This window comes from Dendrobates tinctorius, unplaced genomic scaffold (assembly GCF_039654945.1).
Source record: "Dendrobates tinctorius isolate UK_male_01 unplaced genomic scaffold, ASM3965494v1 ptg000028l, whole genome shotgun sequence".
NCBI lineage: Eukaryota > Metazoa > Chordata > Amphibia > Anura > Dendrobatidae > Dendrobates > Dendrobates tinctorius.
In genome coordinates this window covers 13232554-13253034 of record NW_027361696.1, presented here as the reverse complement: position 1 = coordinate 13253034, position 20481 = coordinate 13232554, and the positions used below count along the sequence as shown (strand labels likewise).

The 20481-nt window shown below is 49.3% G+C and overlaps 1 protein-coding gene across 3 annotated transcripts in view; it reads right to left on the bottom strand.

Annotated features, from left to right (window-relative positions):
- LOC141085107 (msx2-interacting protein-like) overlaps nucleotides 1-20241 on the bottom strand; it is a 127050-nt gene extending 106809 nt beyond the window's left edge. The window contains exon 1 of one of the 3 annotated variants that reach the window (XM_073570213.1): nucleotides 19883-20241. In XM_073570213.1, coding sequence (XP_073426314.1) covers nucleotides 19883-19965 — 83 coding nt within the window. In that variant the 5' untranslated portion in view covers nucleotides 19966-20241. The remainder of the gene's footprint in view (nucleotides 1-19882) is intronic. The other 2 variants (XM_073570212.1, XM_073570211.1) reach the window with 2 other exon arrangements.
- Nucleotides 20242-20481: the final 240 nt, after the last annotated feature.

Sequence of the window (20481 nt, the reverse complement as noted above, 5' to 3'; positions counted from 1 at the left end):
CACATGAACAGTGAGTGCCATCCTATTTTTTCTTTTCTCTTCACAATAAGTGATTTGTTTGCTGGAATCTTTTTGCATTTGATTTAGTTTTTGCCTTTCTCTGCTTTCTGCTTTCCTGTGTGGGTTCAGCATTGTTCCCAGCTGGGACAAGTGCTGGACCCCGTTCCACATGTCACAGCTTATGTCAGTCTGTTCAGTATTGCTAGGCCCCTGTTATATCAGTATCTTTTGTTATGCTTCCAGTTCACACCAGAATGCTAATCTAGTGGGGGAGAGGTCGTGTGGCCTCAGTATTTTTGCATATCAGACGTGTTGGATTTTTCTTAGTGTTTTTTGCGTGATTCCAGACAGTATCTTTCCTGTCCTATCTAGTTTGGGCCCCATCATTTGCTTACTCTATTTTCTGCCTCATCTGGTCTAACCGGCAATATATGTTTGGGGGCTATCTATTCCTTTGGGGTTCTACTCCAGGGCAGTTTAACTTTCCCCTTTCTTGCTTTAGGCTGTTAACTCTTTGGCTGTGCCGAGGCGTCTAGGGCATCGTATGTACGTCCCACGGCTAATTCTAGTTGTGTTGTAAGTTTAAGGGTCTGCAAACCGCTAGTTACCAACCTTTCTGGTTGCCTAGCTTATTCCCCGGCTATCCTCCTAGGTGACCTAATCATAACAGGACCCCTTTGGATTATTTTATTTTTTAAAAAGCAAAAGATGGGTAAAGAGGGTCGGGGAATGTTTTTTACAATTAAAGGACTTTGCTCTGTGTATGTTTATTGCTTTTGACTATGGGGTTTAGTTGTGGGGGTTGCCTGATAAACATCTCCATTACCTACCCATGGGCTTGATGTCAGCAGACATTACAAAGCTACACATCAACCACGAAACGATTACCCTACATGCCAACGTACCAATCAAGAAGAGGCCAAGCTCCAGAACTGGCGCATCTAAGAGAGATGCCATTTCTGGGGCTGCTGTTATTGGTCTGGGATGGGGCCAAAATCCATAGCCCCTTCCCAGCCCATTAATATCACACCGTAGCTGTCTGCTTAGTCTTCGCTGGTTAAAATTAAAGGGACCCACGTCACTTTTTGAGGGGGTCCACCCTTTTTAATAATTAGTAAAGGCTATGCAGACAGCTGTGAGCTGATATTAATAGGCTGGGAAGCTTCATTTATATTGGCCTCTTCCAAAAATAATACCAGCCCCCAGCTGTCTGCTTTCCCTCAAATGGGTATTAAAAATAAGGGGGACCCCATGGCATTTTTCTTAATTTATTAGCCAAAAATATGTACAGTAAGTTACACGCATTGCACTAATTATAGCTCAGTGATGTTTCTTACTATTATCTATAGCTATCCATCTATTTATATAAATTGTTTTATTAATTCGAAAAATAGATTCTAATTAGATAGATAATCGCTTCATGAAAAAGCTGATGTTAAAAACACATGGCATATGGATGTTTAGTGTGCGACAAAAACAAAAAAAAAAAAAAAAAAAAAAAACATGACATTCACCCGACACTCCAACTTTTCTGGCCGAGAATTTCAGCTACTTTACATAGGCAGATGTGAGCGTACCTTTATTGTGAATATGCCACCTAAATCCCTCCCTCGCTTGATCTCTTAGCAACATCTCAATAGTAACTTTGGGCACAATATTTATAGTCCTATTCAGTTGGTGTGAAAATCCTAGCAACACAAGAGGCTGTATTTGCTCAATCCTAGAGTACAAAATGTCAGATTAATCTGGGGTCCAAAAATAACCCGTGCTGAAGGTGAGAGGAGCCCTCCTGGCATATAAAGGTGCCTGCATATAACAGCAACAATACAGAGGGAGAGGCAGGGAGGAACATGGCGGAGTGGAGGGAAGGCTCTGTGTACACAACTTGTGCCCGGATCGCAGACGCTGGGGGCTTTGCTGCTTTCAGTAAGCCAGACCACCATTTTATGGAGCTTGTCCGCTCTGCGACTCCAGATGATATGGGTGGGAGCGGGGAAGTCACAGCTGGGAATTATCTATATATAAGATATGCCGAGATCACAGCTTCTCTCCCCCACCGTACAATAGGCTAAAGACATTTTTGTCCACAGAAACAAGCAGAGCATTGCCCCTCGCTAAGTACAAGAACCCATCACAGGGAGTGCATGTGCGATTATCTGCATTTATTCTCAGCCCAACAGCCAGGGACAGAACCGGTTCCTAGCCTTAGATTCCCACAAAATCTGGGACTATTAACCCCTCCACCCCCAAGTGTGGTTTGCACGTTCATGACCGGGCCAATTTTTACAATTCTGACCACTGTCCCTTTATGAGGTCATAACTCTGGAGCGCTTCCATGGATCCCGGTGATTCTGACATTGTTTTCTCGTGACATATTGTACTTCATGTTAGTGGTAAAATTTCATTCAAATAACTTGCGTTTATTTGTGGGAAAAACGGAAATTTGGCAAAAATTTCGCAATTTTCCAACTTTGAATTTTTATGCCCTTAAATCACAGAGATACAGCACACAAAAAACTTGATAACTAACATTTTCCACATGTTTACTTTACATCAGCACAATTTTGGAACCAAAATTTTTTTTTGTTAGGAAGTTATAAGGGTTAAAAGTTGACCAGCGATTTCTCATTTTTACAACACCATTTTATTTTTAGGACCACATCACATTTGAGGTCACTTTGAGGGGTCTATATGATAGAAAATACCCAAAAGTGACACCATTCTAAAAACTGCACCCCTTAAGGTGCTCAAAACCACATTCAAGAAGTTTATTAACCCTTTAAGTGCATCACAGGAAATTTTTTTGAATATTTAAAAAAAAAATGAACATCTAACTTTTTTTCACAAAAAAAATACTTCAGGTTCAATTTTTTTTATTTTACCAAGGGTAACAGGAGAAATTGGACTGCAAAAGTTATTGTGCAATTTGTCCTGAGTACGCTGATACCTGACATGTGGGGGGGGAACGACTGTTTCGGCGCATGGCAGAGCTCAGAATGGAAGGAGCGCCGTTTGACTTTTTCAATGCAAAATTGGCTGGAATTCAGACCGGACGCCATGTCACGTTTGGAGAGTCCCTGATGTACCTAAACAGTGGAAACCCCCTACAAGTGACCCCATTTTGGAAACTAGACCCCCTAAGGAACTTATCTAGATGTGTGGTGAGAACTTTGAACCCCCAAGGGCTTCACAGAAGTTTATAACATACAGCCGTACAATTAAAAAATATTTTTTCCACAAAAATGATCTTTTCACCCTCAATTCTTATTTTTCCAAGGGTAACAGGACCCTAAAAGTTATTGTGCAATTTGTCCTGAGTACACTGATACCCCAAATGTGGGGGTAAACCACTATTTGGGCGCATGGCAGAGCTCGGAAGGGAAGCAGCGCCATTTGACGTTTTTGGCTGGAATTGAGATCGGACACCATGTCGCGATTGGAAAACCCCTGATGTACCTAAACAGTGGAAACCCCCCAGAAATGACACCATTTTGTAAACTAGACCCCCCAAGGAACTTATCTAGATGTGTGGTGAGAACTTTGAACCCCTAGTGCTTCACAGAAGTTTATAACGCCCGGGCGTGAAAATAAAAAATTCGTATTTTTTCCACAAACATGATCTTTTAGTCACCATTTTTTTATTTTCCCAAGGGTACCAGGAGAAATTGGGCCCCAAAAGTTGTTGTCCAATTTGTCCTGAGTATGCGGATACCCCATATGTGGGAGAAAACTACTGTATGGACACACGTCGGGGCTCGGAAGGGAAGTGGTGACGTTTTGGAATGCAGACTTTGATGGAATGGTCTGCGGGTGTCATGTTGCCTTTGGAGAGCCCCTAATGTACCTAAACAGTGGAAACCCCCACAAATGACCCCATTTTGAAAACTAGACCCCCTAAGGAACTTATCTAGATGTGAGGTGAGCACTTTGAACCCCCAAAGCCTTCACAGAAGTTTATAATGCCAGGGAATGAAAATAAAAAAATCGTATTTTTTCCACAAACATGATCAATTAGTCCCCAATTTTTTTATTTTCCCAAGGGTAAGGCTAAGTGCACACATACCGGAACTCTTGCGGAAATTACCACGAGAATTCCGGAATTCCAGTGCGCGGGAAAATTGCATTTTAAATTCCCGCGATTTTCCCGCGGAAAAACTAGCATTTTGCAAGCGTAATTAGCTTGCAAAATGCTAGCGTTTTCCAAGCGATCTGTAGCATCGCTTGGAGAACTGATTGACAGGTTGTCACACTCATCAAACATAGTGTTTGACGAGTGTGACCAACTTTTTACTACTGAGGCTGCCTATGCGGCATCAGTAGTAAAAGATAGAATGTAAAAAAACACAAAAAAAAAAAACGGTGTTATTCTTACCTTCCGACGTCCCGCGCATCCGTTCCCAGTAATCCTTTGCGAAAATGCCCGCGATGACGTCAGTTCTCGCGGGATCGCGACGTCTCGCGGTAATTCGCGATGACGTCGCGCGAATGACCGCGAGACGTCGCGATCCCGCGAGAAGGGACGTCATCGCGAGCATTTTCGCAAAGGACTACTGGGAACGAGAGCGTGAAGAGAAGCGGGAAGGCTGCGCGGGACGTCGGAGGGTGAGAATAACAATATTTTTTATTTTAAATTCTATTTTTTACAGGGATATGGTACCCAAAGCCCGGAGGACAGTCTCCTCTCCTCCGGACCATGGGTACCATCCGCAATTGTTCTGCTTACTTTCCGCATGGTGTGCACAGCCACATGCGGGAAATAAGCGGAACAATGCATTCCTATGGGTGCGGGATCGCCGCGATCCCGCAAATTAATGAGCATGCTGCGGTTTTTACAGCGAAGCGATTCCGACGCGGTAAAAACCGCAGCATTAGCACAGCATTGCGGAATCCCATAGGAATGCATGGGATGCTTATTTTTCGCGTTTTCGCGGTTAAAACCGCCGCGGAAACGCGAAAAAAACGCCACGTGTGAACTCAGCCTAACAGGAGAAATTGGACCCCAAAAGTTGTTGTCCAATTTGTCATAAGTACGCTGACACCCCATATGTGGGAGAAAACTACTGTATGGACACACGTCGGGGCTCGGAAGGGAAGCAGTGACATTTTAAACTAAACTATTAAACATTTTAAACTTAAACTATTGAAACTCCCCACAAGTGACCCCATTTTGGACACTAGGCCCCCCACGGAACTTATCTAGATGTGTGGTGAGCACTTTGAACCCCCAAGTGCTTCACAGAAGTTTATAACGCTCGGACGTGAAAATAAAAAAATCATTTTTTTCCCACAAAAATGATATTTTTGCCCCCAATTTTCTATTTTCCTAAGGGTAACAGGAGAAATTGGACCCCAAAAATTGTTTTGCAATTTGACCTGAGTAGGCTGATACCCTACATGTGGGGGTAAAACACTGTTTGGGCGCATGGCAGAGCTTGGAAGGGAAGGAGCACCATTTGACTTTTTCAACGCAGAATTGGCTGGAATTGAGATCAGACACCATGTTGCATTTGGAGAGCCCCTGATGTGCTCAAACAGTGGAAACCCCCAATTCGAACTCCAACCCGAACCCCAACACACCCCTAACCCTAATCTCAGCCCTAACCCTAACGGAAAAATGGAAATACATTTTTTTTATTTTATTATTTTTCCCTAACTAAGGGGGTGATAACGGGGGGTTTGATTTACTATTTATGGCGGTTTTTATGTTTGGCAGCTGTCGCACGCTAAAAGACGCTTTTTATTGTAAAAACAGTTTTTGCATCAACACATATTAAAAGCTCTAATTTTTCGGTATTTTAACCCACCGAGTCATGTGAGGTCTTATTTTTTGCAGGACGAGTTGACGTTTTTATTGGTACCATTTTCGGGCAAGTGACATTTTTTGATCACTTTTTATTCCGATTTTTGGGACGCAGAATGAACAAAAACCAGCGTTTCATGAATTTCTTTTGGGGGGGTGCGTTTACACCGTTCCGCGTGCGATAAAATTGATAAAGCGGTTTTATTCTTTGGGTCAGTACGCTTACAGAGATACCTTATTTAGGTCTTTTTTTATGTTTTGTCGGTTTTATGCAATGAAAACTATTTTATATAAAAAATAATTATTTTTGCATCGCTTTATTCTGCGAGCTATAACTTTTTTATTTTTTCGCTGATGATGCTGTGTGGCGGCTCGTTTTTTGCGGGACAAGATGACGTTTTCAGCGGTACCATGGATATCTATATGCGTCTTTTTGATCGCGCGTTATTACACTTTTTGTTTGGCTGTATGATAATAAATCATTATTTTTTGCTTCGTTTTTTATTTTTTAAGGGGTTCGCTAAAGGGGTTAACTAATGGGACAGTTTTATAGGGCGGGTCGTTACGGACGCGGCGATACCTAATATGTGTACTTTCATTGTTTTGTTTTTTTTTATTTCTAAAAAATGGATTTATTTGGGGGAATTTTTTTTTTTCTAATTTATTTGGCGATTTTTTTAAATTTATTTTAACACTTTTTTTTATTTTATTAAATAGTCCCAGGTGGGACATCACTGTCCTGTGACAGATCGCTGATCTGTCACATCACAGGTCACTGTGACAGATCAGCAATCTGTCACAGGCACTGCAGAAGGCTTCCTCATGCCTGCGCTTTGCAGGCACTGAGGAAGCCAGCTTCCTGCAGGCCCCCGTCGCCATCTTTGATTCGGGGGCCTGCAGGAAAGGAGTCCCCCGCAGCAGCGCTGCACTTGCGCTGCCGTGGGGGGCTCAGGGAAGCAAGGAGGGAGCCCCCTCCCTGCCGATGCTTCCCTTTAACCCCCGGTACACCGCGATCATGTTTGATCGCGGTGTGCAAGGGGTTAACGTGTCGGGGGCGGTCCGTGACCGCCCCTGACACATTGTGCCGGGTGTCAGCTGTGATAATCAGCTGACACCCGGCCGCGATCAGCGGCGCTCACCACGTGGGCGCCGCTGGTCGCGGTAGACGTACTATCCCGTCCATGGGCATACGGGCCCGGGTCCCATGGACGGGATAGTACGTCTCATGTCAGGAAGGGGTTAAGTCATAATGAATGGAGAGCAATGAAATCCAGCAGCTCCCCTCCCCCCACACACAGAAAGCAGAGGGGAGGAAGGGTAAAATATTTAATAATTCACCTGCCCAGAGAACCTCCAGGCCAGCACAGGACAGCGCATACTTCACTATATATGCACCTTAAGGCTATGTGCCCACGTAGCGTTTCTGAAGTAGAATAAACCTGAACAGAATCGCACACCCTGCTCCCGGGAAAAAGCATGCGTTTTTTTGACGCGCTTTTGTAAGCTTTTGTCAAGCGTTTTTGCATGCGTTTTCCTAAGCGTTTTTGCCAATTGATGGTATGCGGAATAGCGTGCGATTCTGCAAAGTTAATGAACATGCTGCGTTTTTTAATCACTAAGCGTTTCCGCAGCAGTTAAAAACGCACCATTGGCTCAACAATTGATTTTTAATGAAAAACGCACATGGATGCTTTTCTTAAGCGTTTCTGCAGCAGAATCGCTTGTCTAAAAGCGCTGCAGAAACGCTTAAAAAAAAGCTATGTGGGCACACAGCCTAAAGGGAATCTGTCACCTATTTTTAGCCCTATCAGCTGCAGCCACCACCATCAGGGGCTTATCTACAGCATTCTGTAATGCTGTAGATAAGCCCCCAATGTATCCTGAAAGATAAGAAAAACAAGTTAAGCCCCCGTTACACACTGCGATATCGCTAGCAATATCGCTGTAAAGTCACCGATTTTGTGACGTTGCAGCGATATTGCTAGCGATATCGCTGCATGTGATACTTACCTCCGACCTGCTCCCCCGCTGGTTATCGCTGATCGCGCGAGAAGCTGCTGGACCATTCCTCGTCGGCCACTTCCTGCTGCGCTTCCTGTGGCGCCGACGAGCGACGCGTGGAGCCGGGCGGGAGGACCCAGGATCGCCGCGTCTGACAGGTAAGTAGCGATCCCCGTCCCCAGCGATGTCGCTGGTGAGATCTGCCTGAGTGGCAGCTCACTAGCGACCACCTAGCGATTCACCAGCGATCCTGACCGCGTCATATCGCTGGTCGGGATCGCTGGTGAGTTGCTAGGTGTAACGGTACCCTTAGATTATACTCACCCTGGCGTCCGGTCCGATGGGTGTCGCGGTCCTTCCCATCTTCATACGATGATGTCCTCCTTGCTTCTCCCTCGGCTCCGGCACAGACGTACTTTACCTGCCCTGTTGAGGGCAGAGTAAAGTACTGCAGTGCGCAGGCGCCGGGAAAGGTCAAAGAGGTCCCATGCCTGCGCACTGCAGTACTTTGCGCTGCCCTCAACAGGGCAGAGAAAGTACGCCTGCGCAGGAGCCGAGGGAGAGAGCAAGGAGGAGGACATCATCGTATGAAGATGGGAGGCGCCAGACGGGACGGCGACACTCATCGGACCGAACGCAGGGGTGAGTATAATCTAACTTTTTTTTCTTATCTTTCAGGTTAAATCAGGGGCTTATCTACAGCATTACAGAATGCTGTAGATAAGCCCCTGATGGCAGTGCCAGCAGCTGATAGGGCTAAAATGGGGTGAGAATCAGCTGCCGGCACTGCCATCAGGGGCTTATCTACAGCATTCTGTAGTGGCCACGAGTCACAGCTACACTCCCCCCCAACACTGGCCACGAGCCACAGCCAGGGGAACCCCCAACACTGGCCACAAGTCACAGCTCTCCACCCCCCCCCCCCCAACACTGGCCTCGAGTCGCAGCTAACCCCCCCCCCCAACACTGGCCTCGAGTCGCAGCTAACCCCCCCCCCCCCCCCCCAACACTGGCCTCGAGTCGCAGCTAACCCCCCCCCCCCCCAACACTGGCCTCGAGTCGCAGCTACGCCTCCCCCGAACACTGGCCACGAGTCACAACCACCCCCCAACACTGGCCACAAGTCACAGCCAACAGCCAGCCCTCACCCCCCAACACTGGCCACGAGTGACAGCTACGCCCTCCCCCTTACACTGGCCACGAGTGACAGCTACGCCCTCTCCCCAACACTGGCCACGAGTCACAGCTACACCCTCCCCCCCCAACAATGGCCACGAGTCACAGCTACGCCCTCCCCCCCCCAACAATGGCCACGAGTCACAGCTACGCCCTCCCCCCCAACAATGGCCACGAGTCAGTTACGCCCTCTCCCCCAACAATGGCCACGAGTCACAGCTACGCCCTCCCCCCCAACAATGGCCACGAGTCACAGCTACGCCCTCCCCCCCAACACTGGCCACGAGCCACAGCTACACCCTCCCCCCCCCCAACACTGGCCACGAGTCACAGCTACGCCCTCCCCCCCCAACACTGGCCACGAGTCACAGCTACGCCCTCCCCCCAACACTGGCCACGAGTCACAGCTACGCCCTCCCCCCCCCCCCAACACTGGCCATGAGTCACAGCTATTCCCTCCCCCCAATACTGGCCACGAGTCACAGCTACGCCCTCCCCCCCCCCCAACACTGGCCACGAGCCACAGCCAGGGGGACCCCCAACACAGCTCTCCACCCCCCCCCCCCCCAACACTGGCCAAAAGTCACAGCCGCCCCCCCAAACACTGGCCACGCGTCACAGCCAACGGCCAGCCCTCACCCCCCACCCCCCCCAACACTGGCCTCGAGTCACAGCTACGCCCCCCCAACACTGGCCACGAGTCACAGCTACGCTCCTGCCCCCCAACACTGGCCACGAGTCACAGCTACGCTCCTCCCCCCCAACACTGGCCACGAGTCACAACCACCCCCCAACACTGGCCACGAGTCACAGCCAACAGCCAGCCCTCACCCCCCAACACTGGCCACGAGTCACAGCCACCCCCTCCAAAACTGACGAGTCACAGCCACCCCCCAAAACACTGGCCACGAGTCACAGCCAGCCCCCACCCCCCAACACTGGCCACAAGTCAAAGCAAGCTCCCACCCCGCCCAATACTGGCCACGAGTCACAGCTACGCCTCCTCCCCAACACTGGCAACAAGTCACAACCACCCCCCAACACTGGCCACGAGTCACAGCCACCCCAAAACACTGGCCACGAGTCACAGCCAGCCCCCAACCCCGCCCCCCAACACTGGCCACGAGTCCCAGCCACCCCAAAACACTGGCCACGAGTCACAGCCAGCCCCCAACCCCGCCCCCCAACACTGGCCACGAGTCCCAGCCACCCCAAAACACTGGCCACGAGTCACAGCCAGCCACCAACCTCGCCCCCCAACACTGGCCATGAGTCAAAGCCAGCCCCCACCCCCTCAACACTGGCCATGAGTCAAAGCCAGCCCCCACCCCCTCAACACTGGCCATGAGTCAAAGCCAGCCCCCACCCCCTCAACACTGGCCATGAGTCAAAGCCAGCCCCCACCCCCTCAACACTGGCCACAAGTCAGCCAGCCCCCAACCCCCCCCAACACTGGCCACGAGTCAGCCAGCCCCCAACACTGGCCACGAGTCAGCCAGCCCCAAACACTGGCCACGAGTCAGCCAGCCCCCAACCCCCCCAACACTGGCCACGAGTCAGCCAGCCCCCAACCCTGGCCACGAGTCAGCCAGCGCCCAACCCCACCCCCAACACTGGCCACGAGTCAGCCAGCCCCCAACCCCCCTCGGACACTGGCCATGAGTCAGGCAGCCCCCACCAACACTGGCCACGGGACACAGCTACGCCCTCCCCCCCCCAACACTGGCCACGAGTCACAGCCACGCCCTCCCCCCCAACACGCCCTCCCAACACTGGCCACGAGTCACAGCTATGCCCTCCCCCCAACACTGGCCACGAGTCACAGCTACGCCCTCCCCCCCAACACTGGCCACGAGTCACAGCTACGCCCTCCCCCCAACACTGGCCACGAGTCACAGCTACGCCCTCCCCCCAACACTGGCCACGAGTCACAGCTACGCCCTCCCCCCCCAACACTGGCCATGAGTCACAGCTACGCCTTCCCCCCCCAACGCTGGCCACGAGTCAGCCAGACCCCAACCCCCCCCCCCAACACTGGCCACGAGTCAGCCAGCCCCCAACCCTGGCCACGAGTCAGTCAGCCCCCAACCCCCCTCCAACACTAGCCACGAGTCAGGCAGCCCCCCCCAACACTGGCCACGAGTCACAGCTACGCCCTCCCCCCCCAACACTGGCCACGAGTCACAGCTACGCCCTCCCCCCCAACACTGGCCACGAGTCACAGCTACGCCCTCCCCCCAACACTGGCCACGAGTCACAGCTACGCCCTCCCCCCCAACACTGGCCACGAGTCACAGCTACGCCCTCCCCCCCAACTCTGGCCACGAGTCACAGCTACGCCCTCCCCCCCAACTCTGGCCACGAGTCACAGCTACGCCCTCCCCCCCAACTCTGGCCACGAGTCACAGCTCTCCACCCCCCTAACACTTTTTGTGTAATCAGCTTGCCCCTGCTGGGGCTATGCTGAATTTCCACTCCTATTAATCAGTATTTGCCAATCTGCTTTTTGTCCCTTATTAGATTGGCCTCTTTTTTGCTCTGTCTCAGAATATTTCAGAGTGCTGATATAGGTTTAGAAGTCTAGTGACTTCAGGGTTAATTTTGCTATCAGAAGTGCTGGACAATATTTTTGTAGGTTTTTTTTGGCAGATTGCAGACAGTGTCTTTCCTTTCCTGTCCTTTTTAGTTAGCCGGGCCCCATCGTTTGCTCAGCCTATTTTCCTGCCTTTGTTTGTAATTTCATCTTGTTTCAAGGTCAATACATGTGGGGGGCTCTGGGGCAGTTTTCCTCTTTTCCTGCTTTAGGCTTATGTAGCTCTCCGGTTGTGACGAGGCGTCTAGGACCATCGTAGGAACGCTCCACAACTGCTAGTTGTGCGGTTAAGTTCAGGGATCTGCAATCTGCATAGTTACCAACTTCTCTGGCTTTCTGAGACTTAGCTTGTTGTTTATTTTTTCCTCCTCGTTGACCCATTCATAACAGAATCACCAGCCACACAGCAGATTCTAGGGTACTCAAAAGCAGGAAAGAACTGTTAGAGAAAAAAAAAGGAAAGAAGGAGGAAAAAAAAAAGTGTCAGAATTTTTTTTTTTTTATGTATTTTTTCCTGTTTTTCTCTGGGGCCGTAGGAGGATTTTATTCCTAATGGAGATTAAGCAACTGTCTGATCGTGTGGAGCAGCTGGCTGAAGTACAGGGAATTTCCACCTACCTTATTCAGTCACATGCTGCTGAACCCAAGACTCCTACTCCTGATGTGTTTTCTGGGGATCGGTCTAAATTTCTGAATTTTAAGAATAATTGTAAATTATTTCTTGCTTTGAAGCCTAACTCATCGGGGAGCTCTGTGCAGCAGGTTAAAATTGTCATCTTGCTGCGCGGCGATCCCCAAGATTGGGCTTTTTCTCTGACACCTGAAAATCCTATTCTGACTAATGTGGATGCATTTTTTCAGGCCTTGGGGTTGTTGTATGATGAACCTAATGCCGTTGATCAAGCTGAGAGAACTGTTGTGAGTTCATTTTCCCCTTCACCATTGAGGTCTGATGAACTCCCTCTTCTGGTGAAGGAAGGTAGTGAGGCTGATTACCAAGCATCTGGGCAGGATGATGACTGGGTGACGGGAATTGCTGACTGGCTATAAGGCAGCCGACGCCCTACTGCCTTGCTGGTGAGCTCTCTGAGGGATTCTAGGAGACCAGTCTGATTCCTGCTCCTCAAAAGCTAAGTTTTCTGCTCTCCTTTTTGCATTTGTGTTTTGGTTTTCCTTGTTTTTCTGGATTTCTGCCATTCCCTGCTGGGGTGTGCTGAATTCCTTTTTGCTCTGTCTTCAGAAAATACCTGAATACTGATATAGTCTTTTTGAAGCCTAGCGTCTTCAGGGCTTTTTTCCCCTATCAGCTGTTGGCTCTTGTTTTGATAGGGTTTTTGGCGGATTGCAGACAGCAGCTTTTCTATCCTGTCCTATGTAGTTAGCTTGGGCCCCATCATTTGCTCAGCCTATCTTTGTATCTGTGTGAGTGTTTTTTCATCTTGCTTCACCGTCATTATATGTTGGGGGCTGCCTATTGCTTTGGGGTCTGCTCTGGGGCAGTTTAGATTTCCCTTTCTGTCTTTAGGCTATGTAGTTCTCCGGCTGTGATCGAGGGGTCTAGGGCACTGTAGGAACCCCCAACGGCTACTGTTAGTTGTTGTTGATAGGTTCAGGGGTCTGTAATCCGATAGCTGCCAATTTCTCTGGTTTTCTGGACTTAGCTAGTACTTCTGTTTTTGCCTCCTACGGTGACTCATTCATAACAGAGAACCCTGTTGGCATTAAACCAGGGTCAGGATCCTGCAGAGTTGTACCGTCAAAAATTCCGAAAGTGGGCGGTCCTTTCTACATGGAATGATAGTGCATTGGCAGCTCTCTTTCGGAAAGGTTTGTCAGAGACCGTAAATGATGTTATGGTGGGATTTCCTGCTCCCTCTGGTCTGGATGGCTCTATGTCATTAGCCATTAAAGGGGGATCGGCGTTTACGTGAACGTAAAACTACACGGGAGGCGCTGCCACCTTTTGAACAAATGTCTGAACCTATGCAATGTGATGGGGTTTTGTCTAGGGCGCAACGTCGGGAGTTTAGAAGGCGTAATAAGCTGTGTTTTTTCTGTGGCGACGCTTCTCATACTATTTCTGTCTGCCCTAAACGAGAGAAACGTTTTGCACACACATTTGCTGTGGGCAGTATACAACCTAAGTTCCTATTGGCAATTACTCTGATCTGCTCCTTGTCCACATTTTCCACTAAGGCTTTTGTGGATTCAGGAGCAGCTCTGAATCTGATGGATTTGGACTTTGCTAAACGTTGTGGTTTGTCCATGACGCCTCTGCAGACGCCTATTCCTTTGAGGGGTATTGATGCCACTCCTTTGGCGGAGAATAAACCTCAGTTTTGGACCCAGGTGATAATGCGAGTCGCCCCAGACCACCAAGAAAAGTGTAAATTTTTGGTGCTGCATAATTTGCATGATATTATTCTGGGGTTCCCCTGTTTGCAAACTCATAACCCAGTTTTGGATTGGAAATCTGGGTCTGTGGTGAGTTGGGGTTGTCAGTGTGTTCTTAGGGACGCTCCTGTTTTCTCCACCTCACCTCAGTCTCATGATATTCCTGATTATCTGGCTGATTTCTCTGATGTTTTTAGTGAGAGTAAGTCTGCGTCTTTGCCTCCTCATAGGAGTTATGACTGTGCAATTGAGTTGATGCCTGGGAAGGCTTTTCAACTTATCGGTACCCGAACATGAGGCTATGCGATCCTATATTAAGGAGTCGTTGGAGAAGGGTCATATTAGACCATCCTCGTCACCTTTAGGCGCTGTTTTTTTTTTTTGTGGCCAAGAAAGACTGTTCATTAAGACCGTGTATTGATTATCGTCCCCTTAACAAGATGACGGTTAAATATCAGTACCCGTTACCTCTGATGTCTGATTTATTCTCCAGAGTTAAGAGTGCCTGCTGGTTTACTAAGCTTGACCTCAGGGGGCGTATAATCTTATTCGCATCAAGCACAGGGATGAATGGAAGACGGCGTTTAATACTCCGGAGGGACATTTTGAGTACCTGGTTATGCCTTTTGGGCTCTCTAATGCCCCTTCTGTCTTCCAGTCCTTTATGAATGATATTTTCCGAGACTTTGTGGATAAGTTTTTGATCATCTATCTGGATGATATTTTTGGTCTTTTCTAGTGATTGGGATTCCCATGTGGAACATGTCCGGACTGTGTTCCGGATTTTGAGGGAGAATTCCCTGTTTGTTAAGGGATCGAAGTGCCTCTTTGGTGTACAGAGTATTTCATTTTTGGGATTTATCTTGTCTCCATCGACTATTGAAATGGACCCGGCCAAGGTACAGGCCATTTATGATTGGGTTCAGCCTACTTCTTTGAAGGCTCTCCAGAAGTTTTTGGGTTTTTCTAATTTCTATCGTAAATTTATAGGTAATTTTTCTAGTATTGTCACACCACTGACTGATCTGACCAAGAAGGGAGCTAATGTGCTGAATTGGTCTCCTGAGGCTGTCTCAGCATTTCAGGAGCTTAAGCAGAGATTTACTTCAGCTCCAGTTTTACGGCAACCTGATGTCTTACTTCCATTTCAGGTGGAGATGGACGCTTCTGAGATTGGCGCAGGAGCTGTGTTGTCCCAAAAAGACCCTGTGACTTCTAAGATGAATCCCTGTGCCTTCTTTTCTCGAAAGTTTTCCCCATCTGAACGCAACTATGACGTGGGGAATTGGGAATTGTTGTCCATGAAATGAGATAAAACTGAGGAAAGAAAGAGCGCAATAGGGTCTTATCTGGGTAACAGATGAAATAAATTCAAAGGAATCTACTCACCTTTTCCAAGATAGATTAAAGCATGTAAGTCAATGTCAGCCTGCTGCACGCCCGAGGTTCACGTTCGTGACCACAGATAAGGATCCTTTTGGATAAAATATTTAGGCTTACTGTGCGCTGCTGAGACCAGGAAAAAGTCACCACATGAAAAACTTTTTAACTCTTTATTCCCAACGCGTTTCAAAGTGGAAAATCACTTCTTCAGGGGATGACATGAAGAAGTGATTTTCCACTTTGAAACGCGTTGGGAATAAAGAGTTAAAAAGTTTTTCATGTGGTGACTTTTTCCTGGTCTCAGCAGCGGACAGTAAGCCTAAATATTTTATCCAAAAAGATCCTTGTCCATGAAATGGGCATTTGAGGAGTGGAGACATTGGCTGGAGGGAGCTAGACATCAATTTGTGTTCCTCACCGATCACAAGAATTTGATTTATCTGGAGTCTGCCAAACGCTTGAATCCTAGATGGGCCTTGTTTTTCACGCGTTTTAATTTTGTGGTCTCTTTTCTTCTGGGGACTAAGAATGTTAAGGCAGACGCCCTCTCTAGGAGTTTCTTTGCTGATTCTCTTAATGTGACCGAACCTACTATCATCCTAGGTGAGGGGGTAGTTCTTTCTGCCATTTCGCCCGATTTGAGACGCGCCCTGGAGGAATTTCAGGAGGATAAACCTGAGCGTTGCCCTATGGGAAGATTGTATGTTCCTGACCAGTGGAGAAAGAGAGTGATGTCTGAAGTCCATTGCTCCGCATTGGCTGGTCATCCGGGTATTTTTGGTACCAGAGATTTGGTGAGTCGGTCGTTTTGGTGGCCTGCCTTATCTCGTGATGTCAGGAATTTTGTACAGTCCTGTGGGACCTGTTCTCGGTCTAAACCCTGTTCTCGTTCTAGTGGGTTGCTGATGCCCCTGCCGGTGCCCAAGAGGCCATGGAGCCATATCTCAATGGATTTTATTTCTGATCTTCCTGTCTCTCAGAGAATGACTTATCTGGGTGATTTGTGATAGATTTTCGAAGATGGTCCATCTTGTACCACTCCCAAAGTTGCCATCTTCCGCTGAGTTGGTGCCCTTGTTTTTACAACAGGTGGTTCGGTTACACGGGATTCCTGAGAACATTGTGTCCGATAGAGGGGTCCAGTTTGTTTCCAGATTCTGGAAAGCCTTTTGTTCCAATCTGGAAATTCAGTTATCCTTCTCCTCCGCGTTTTATCCCCAGACCAATGGGCAGACAGAGAACAAGCCAGACCCTGGAGTCTTATTTAAGATGTTTTATATCTGCTGATCAAGATGATTGGGTCTCATTTTTGCCCTTGGCTGAATTTGCGCTGAACAATAGAGCTAGTTCTGCCACTCTGATGTCACCCTTTTTCTGTAATTTTGGGTTTCAGCCTCAATTCTCTTCAGGGAAAGTGGAATCTTCGTCCTGCCCAGGTGTGGACACTGTGGTTGTGAGAATGCAGCAGATATGGGACCAAGTGGTGGATAAGTTGTCACTCTCTCAGGAAAAGGCCCAGCGTTTTTCCAACCGGTGTAGGACCATTGGTCCCCGGTTTAAAGTGGGTGATATGGTTTGGTTGTCGTCAAAGAGTATTTCTATGAAGGTTGCATCTCCAAAATTTAAGCCAAGATTTATTGGACCTTATAAGATTTTGGAGATTCTTAATCCTGTTTCTTTTCGATTGGCTCTTCCAGTTACGTTCAAAATCCACAACGTATTTCACAAGTCACTGTTGAAGAGGTTTGTTGAGCCAGTAGTTCCTGTGGCGGCACCTCCTGATCCTGTATTGGTTAAAGGCAATGTGGAATATGAGGTAGAGAAAATATTGGATTCTCGTTTGGTTAGACTGAGACTCCAGTATTTGGTCAAATGGAAGGGTTATGGCCAGGAGGATAATTCTTGGGTCTCTGCCTCTGATATTCATGCCAATAAATTTGTTCGTGCTTTTCACCGGGCCCATCCTGATCGGCCTGGTGGCATGGATGCGGGTTCGGTGACCCCTCCTCAAGGGTGGGGTACTGTCATGAACTCATTTTCTGCTCCACCAGTTCAGAGTTCCCCTTCCGTTCTCCCTCTGGTGGTGACAGGAGGTAGTGCTGTTGGTTTAAGTGGTAGTGATCTGCCACCTGATGAGGAAGATAACGATTGGATCTCTGGAGTATCAGACTGGATATAAGACAGCCGACGCCCTATCCGGATGCTGGTGATTCAGTCTGCTTCTCAGGTCCTGGACTTCAGCTCTCTTCCAGTCTTCTCAAGTTAAGTTTGTTTTTTGCTAATGTTCACACTTGCGCTTGTTGGTCAATTCAGTTTTTTGTGTAATCAGCTTGCCCCTGCTGGGGCTATGCTGAATTTCCACTCCTATTAATCAGTATTTGCCAATCTGCTTTTTGTCCCTTATTAGATTGGCCTCTTTTTTGCTCTGTCTCAGAATATTTCAGAGTGCTGATATAGGTTTAGAAGTCTAGTGACTTCAGGGTTAATTTTGCTATCAGAAGTGCTGGACAATATTTTTGTAGTTTTTTTTTGGCAGATTGCAGACAGTGTCTTTCCTTTCCTGTCCTTTTTAGTTAGCCGGACCCCATCGTTTGCTCAGCCTATTTTCCTGCCTTCGTTTGTAATTTCATCTTGTTTCACCGTCAATACATGTGGGGGGCTGTCTTTCCTTTGGGGTCTGCTCTGGGGCAGTTAGTTTTCCTCTTTTCCTGCTTTAGGCTTATGTAGCTCTCCGGTTGTGACGAGGCGTCTAGGACCATCGCAGGAACACTCCACGACTGCTGCTAGTTGTGTGGTTAAGTTCAGTGATCTGCAATCTGCATAGTTACCAACTTCTCTGGTTTTCTGAGACTTAGCTTGTTGTTTATTTTTTCCTCCGCGGTGACCCATTCACAACACAGCCCCCCACCAACACTGGCCACGGGACACAACTACGCTTCCCTCCTCCAACACTGGCCACGAGTCACAACTACCCCCCAACAGTGGCCACAAGCCACAGCCAGGAAGGCCCCCCCACTGGTCATGAACCACAGCTCCCCCCCCCCCCCCCATCACTGGTCACAGCTCCCCCCACCCCCAACACTGGCCACGAGTCACAGCTACGCCCCCCTCCTCCAACACTGGCCACGAGTGTCAGCTACGCCCCCCTCCACCCAACACTGGCCACAAGCCACAGCCAGGGGGGCTCCCCCCAACACTGGCAGTGAAGCACAGCTCTCCACCCCCCCCCCCCAACACTGGCCACGAGTTACAGCCGCCCCCCTCAAACTGGCCATGAGTCACAGCTACGCCCCCCCCTCCCCCCCAACACTGGCCTCGAGTCACAACCACCCCCCGACACTGGCCACGAGTCACAGCCGCCACCCCCGAGTCACAGCCTGGGGGACCCCCAAAAATGGCCTCCTCCACAATGGTCACAAGTCAGTTACGCCCCTCCAACACTGGCCACAAGTCACAGCTACACCCCCCACAACACTGGCCACAAGTCACAGCCGCAATGCCCCTCCCCCCCAACATTGGCCCCGAGTCTCAGCCGCCCCTCCCTCAAACACTGGGCCCAAGTTACAGCCGTGGGGGGTCACCCCCATCACTGGCCCCCGAGTCAGGTATATTCAGGGTACACGCTGATATCGGGGCACAGCCGGCATCTGAGGGAAATCCTGCCAGGAATATTCGGGGTACGTGCGGATATTGGGGAACAACCGTCATCTGAGGTAAATCCTGTCAGGAATATTCGGGGTACACACTGATATAAGGGGCACAGCCGGCATCTGAGGTAAATCCTGTCAGGAATATTTGGGGTACGCGCTGATATTGGGGCACAGCCGGCATCCAAGGTAAATCCTGTCAGGTATATTCGGGGTACACGCTGATATCGGGGCACAGCCGGCATCTGAGGTGAATCCTGTCAGGAATATTCGGGGTACGCACCAATATCGGGGCACAGCCGGCATCTGAGGTGAATCCTGTCAGGAATATTCGGGGTACACGCTGATATCAGGGCACAGACAGTATCTGAGGTAAATCCTGTCAGGAATATTCGGGGTACGCGCCAATATCGGGGCACAGCCGGCATCTGAGGTGAATCCTGTCAGGAATATTCGGGGTACACACCAATATCGGGGCACAGCCGGCATCTGAGGTGAATCCTGTCAGGAATATTCGGGGTACGCGCCAATATTGGGGCACAGCCGGCATCTGAGGTGAATCCTGTCAGATATTTTCGGGGTACGCGCCAATATCGGGGCACAGCCGGCATCTGAGGTAAATCCTGTCGGAAATATTCAGGGTACGCGCTGATATTGGGGCACAGCCGGCATCCGAGGTAAATCCTATAGGGTATATTCAGGGTACGCGCTGATATTAGGGCACAGCCGGCATCTGAGGTAAATCCTGGCAAGTACGCCCGGTATACTCGAGGTGCAGCAGGATAAATCCCGCCAGGACATCTCGGTTGTCGGTCACAGCGGGCGAAGCCCGTCTCAAGCCCCCGATTGTGCTCTCGGAGGATCTTCCGCCACCTCGCGGCCACTCACCGTGTGAAATGCTCCATAATCTTGTCATCCCGCACGTTCTCGGGTAAGTTCCCCACCCACAGGTGCCTGGTTTCCCCGACCATGCTGGCTCGGTGTTTCGGGTCATGCAGACAGAGGGGAGGGGAGGAGATAGGCCGTAAAGCCTAATAATAGCGTGCTGAGATCTCTTTCTTCGGATTTACTCGGTTCTTTCCGCAGTGTACCGGTCGTAAACGTAGCGTCTAGAATGGAATGGCTCCTGTGAGGAGATGATGTCACCGGAAGGGGCGGATCCTCCTTCAGTCCGAGGCCAGTAGTGATGGGCAGTCCGCTGGCCAGACAGATACTAGCAGGAAGCGGGGTTGCAGCGTTGTGCTGAGGCTGCAGGAGAGGAGGGTGGTGAGGAGCTGCTTAGTGAGGGGCTGTGTGGAGGAGAGATGATGAGGAGCAGTGTAGAGACGGGGGATGATGAGAGGCTGTGAAGAGATGGGGGAATGACGAGGGGCAGTGTGGAGACTGGGGGATGACGAGGGGCTGTGTGGAGGAGGGGGCAGTGTGGAGACTGGGGTTTGATGAGGGGCTGTGTGGCTTTGGGGGGGGGGTATCAGGAATTTGACTTT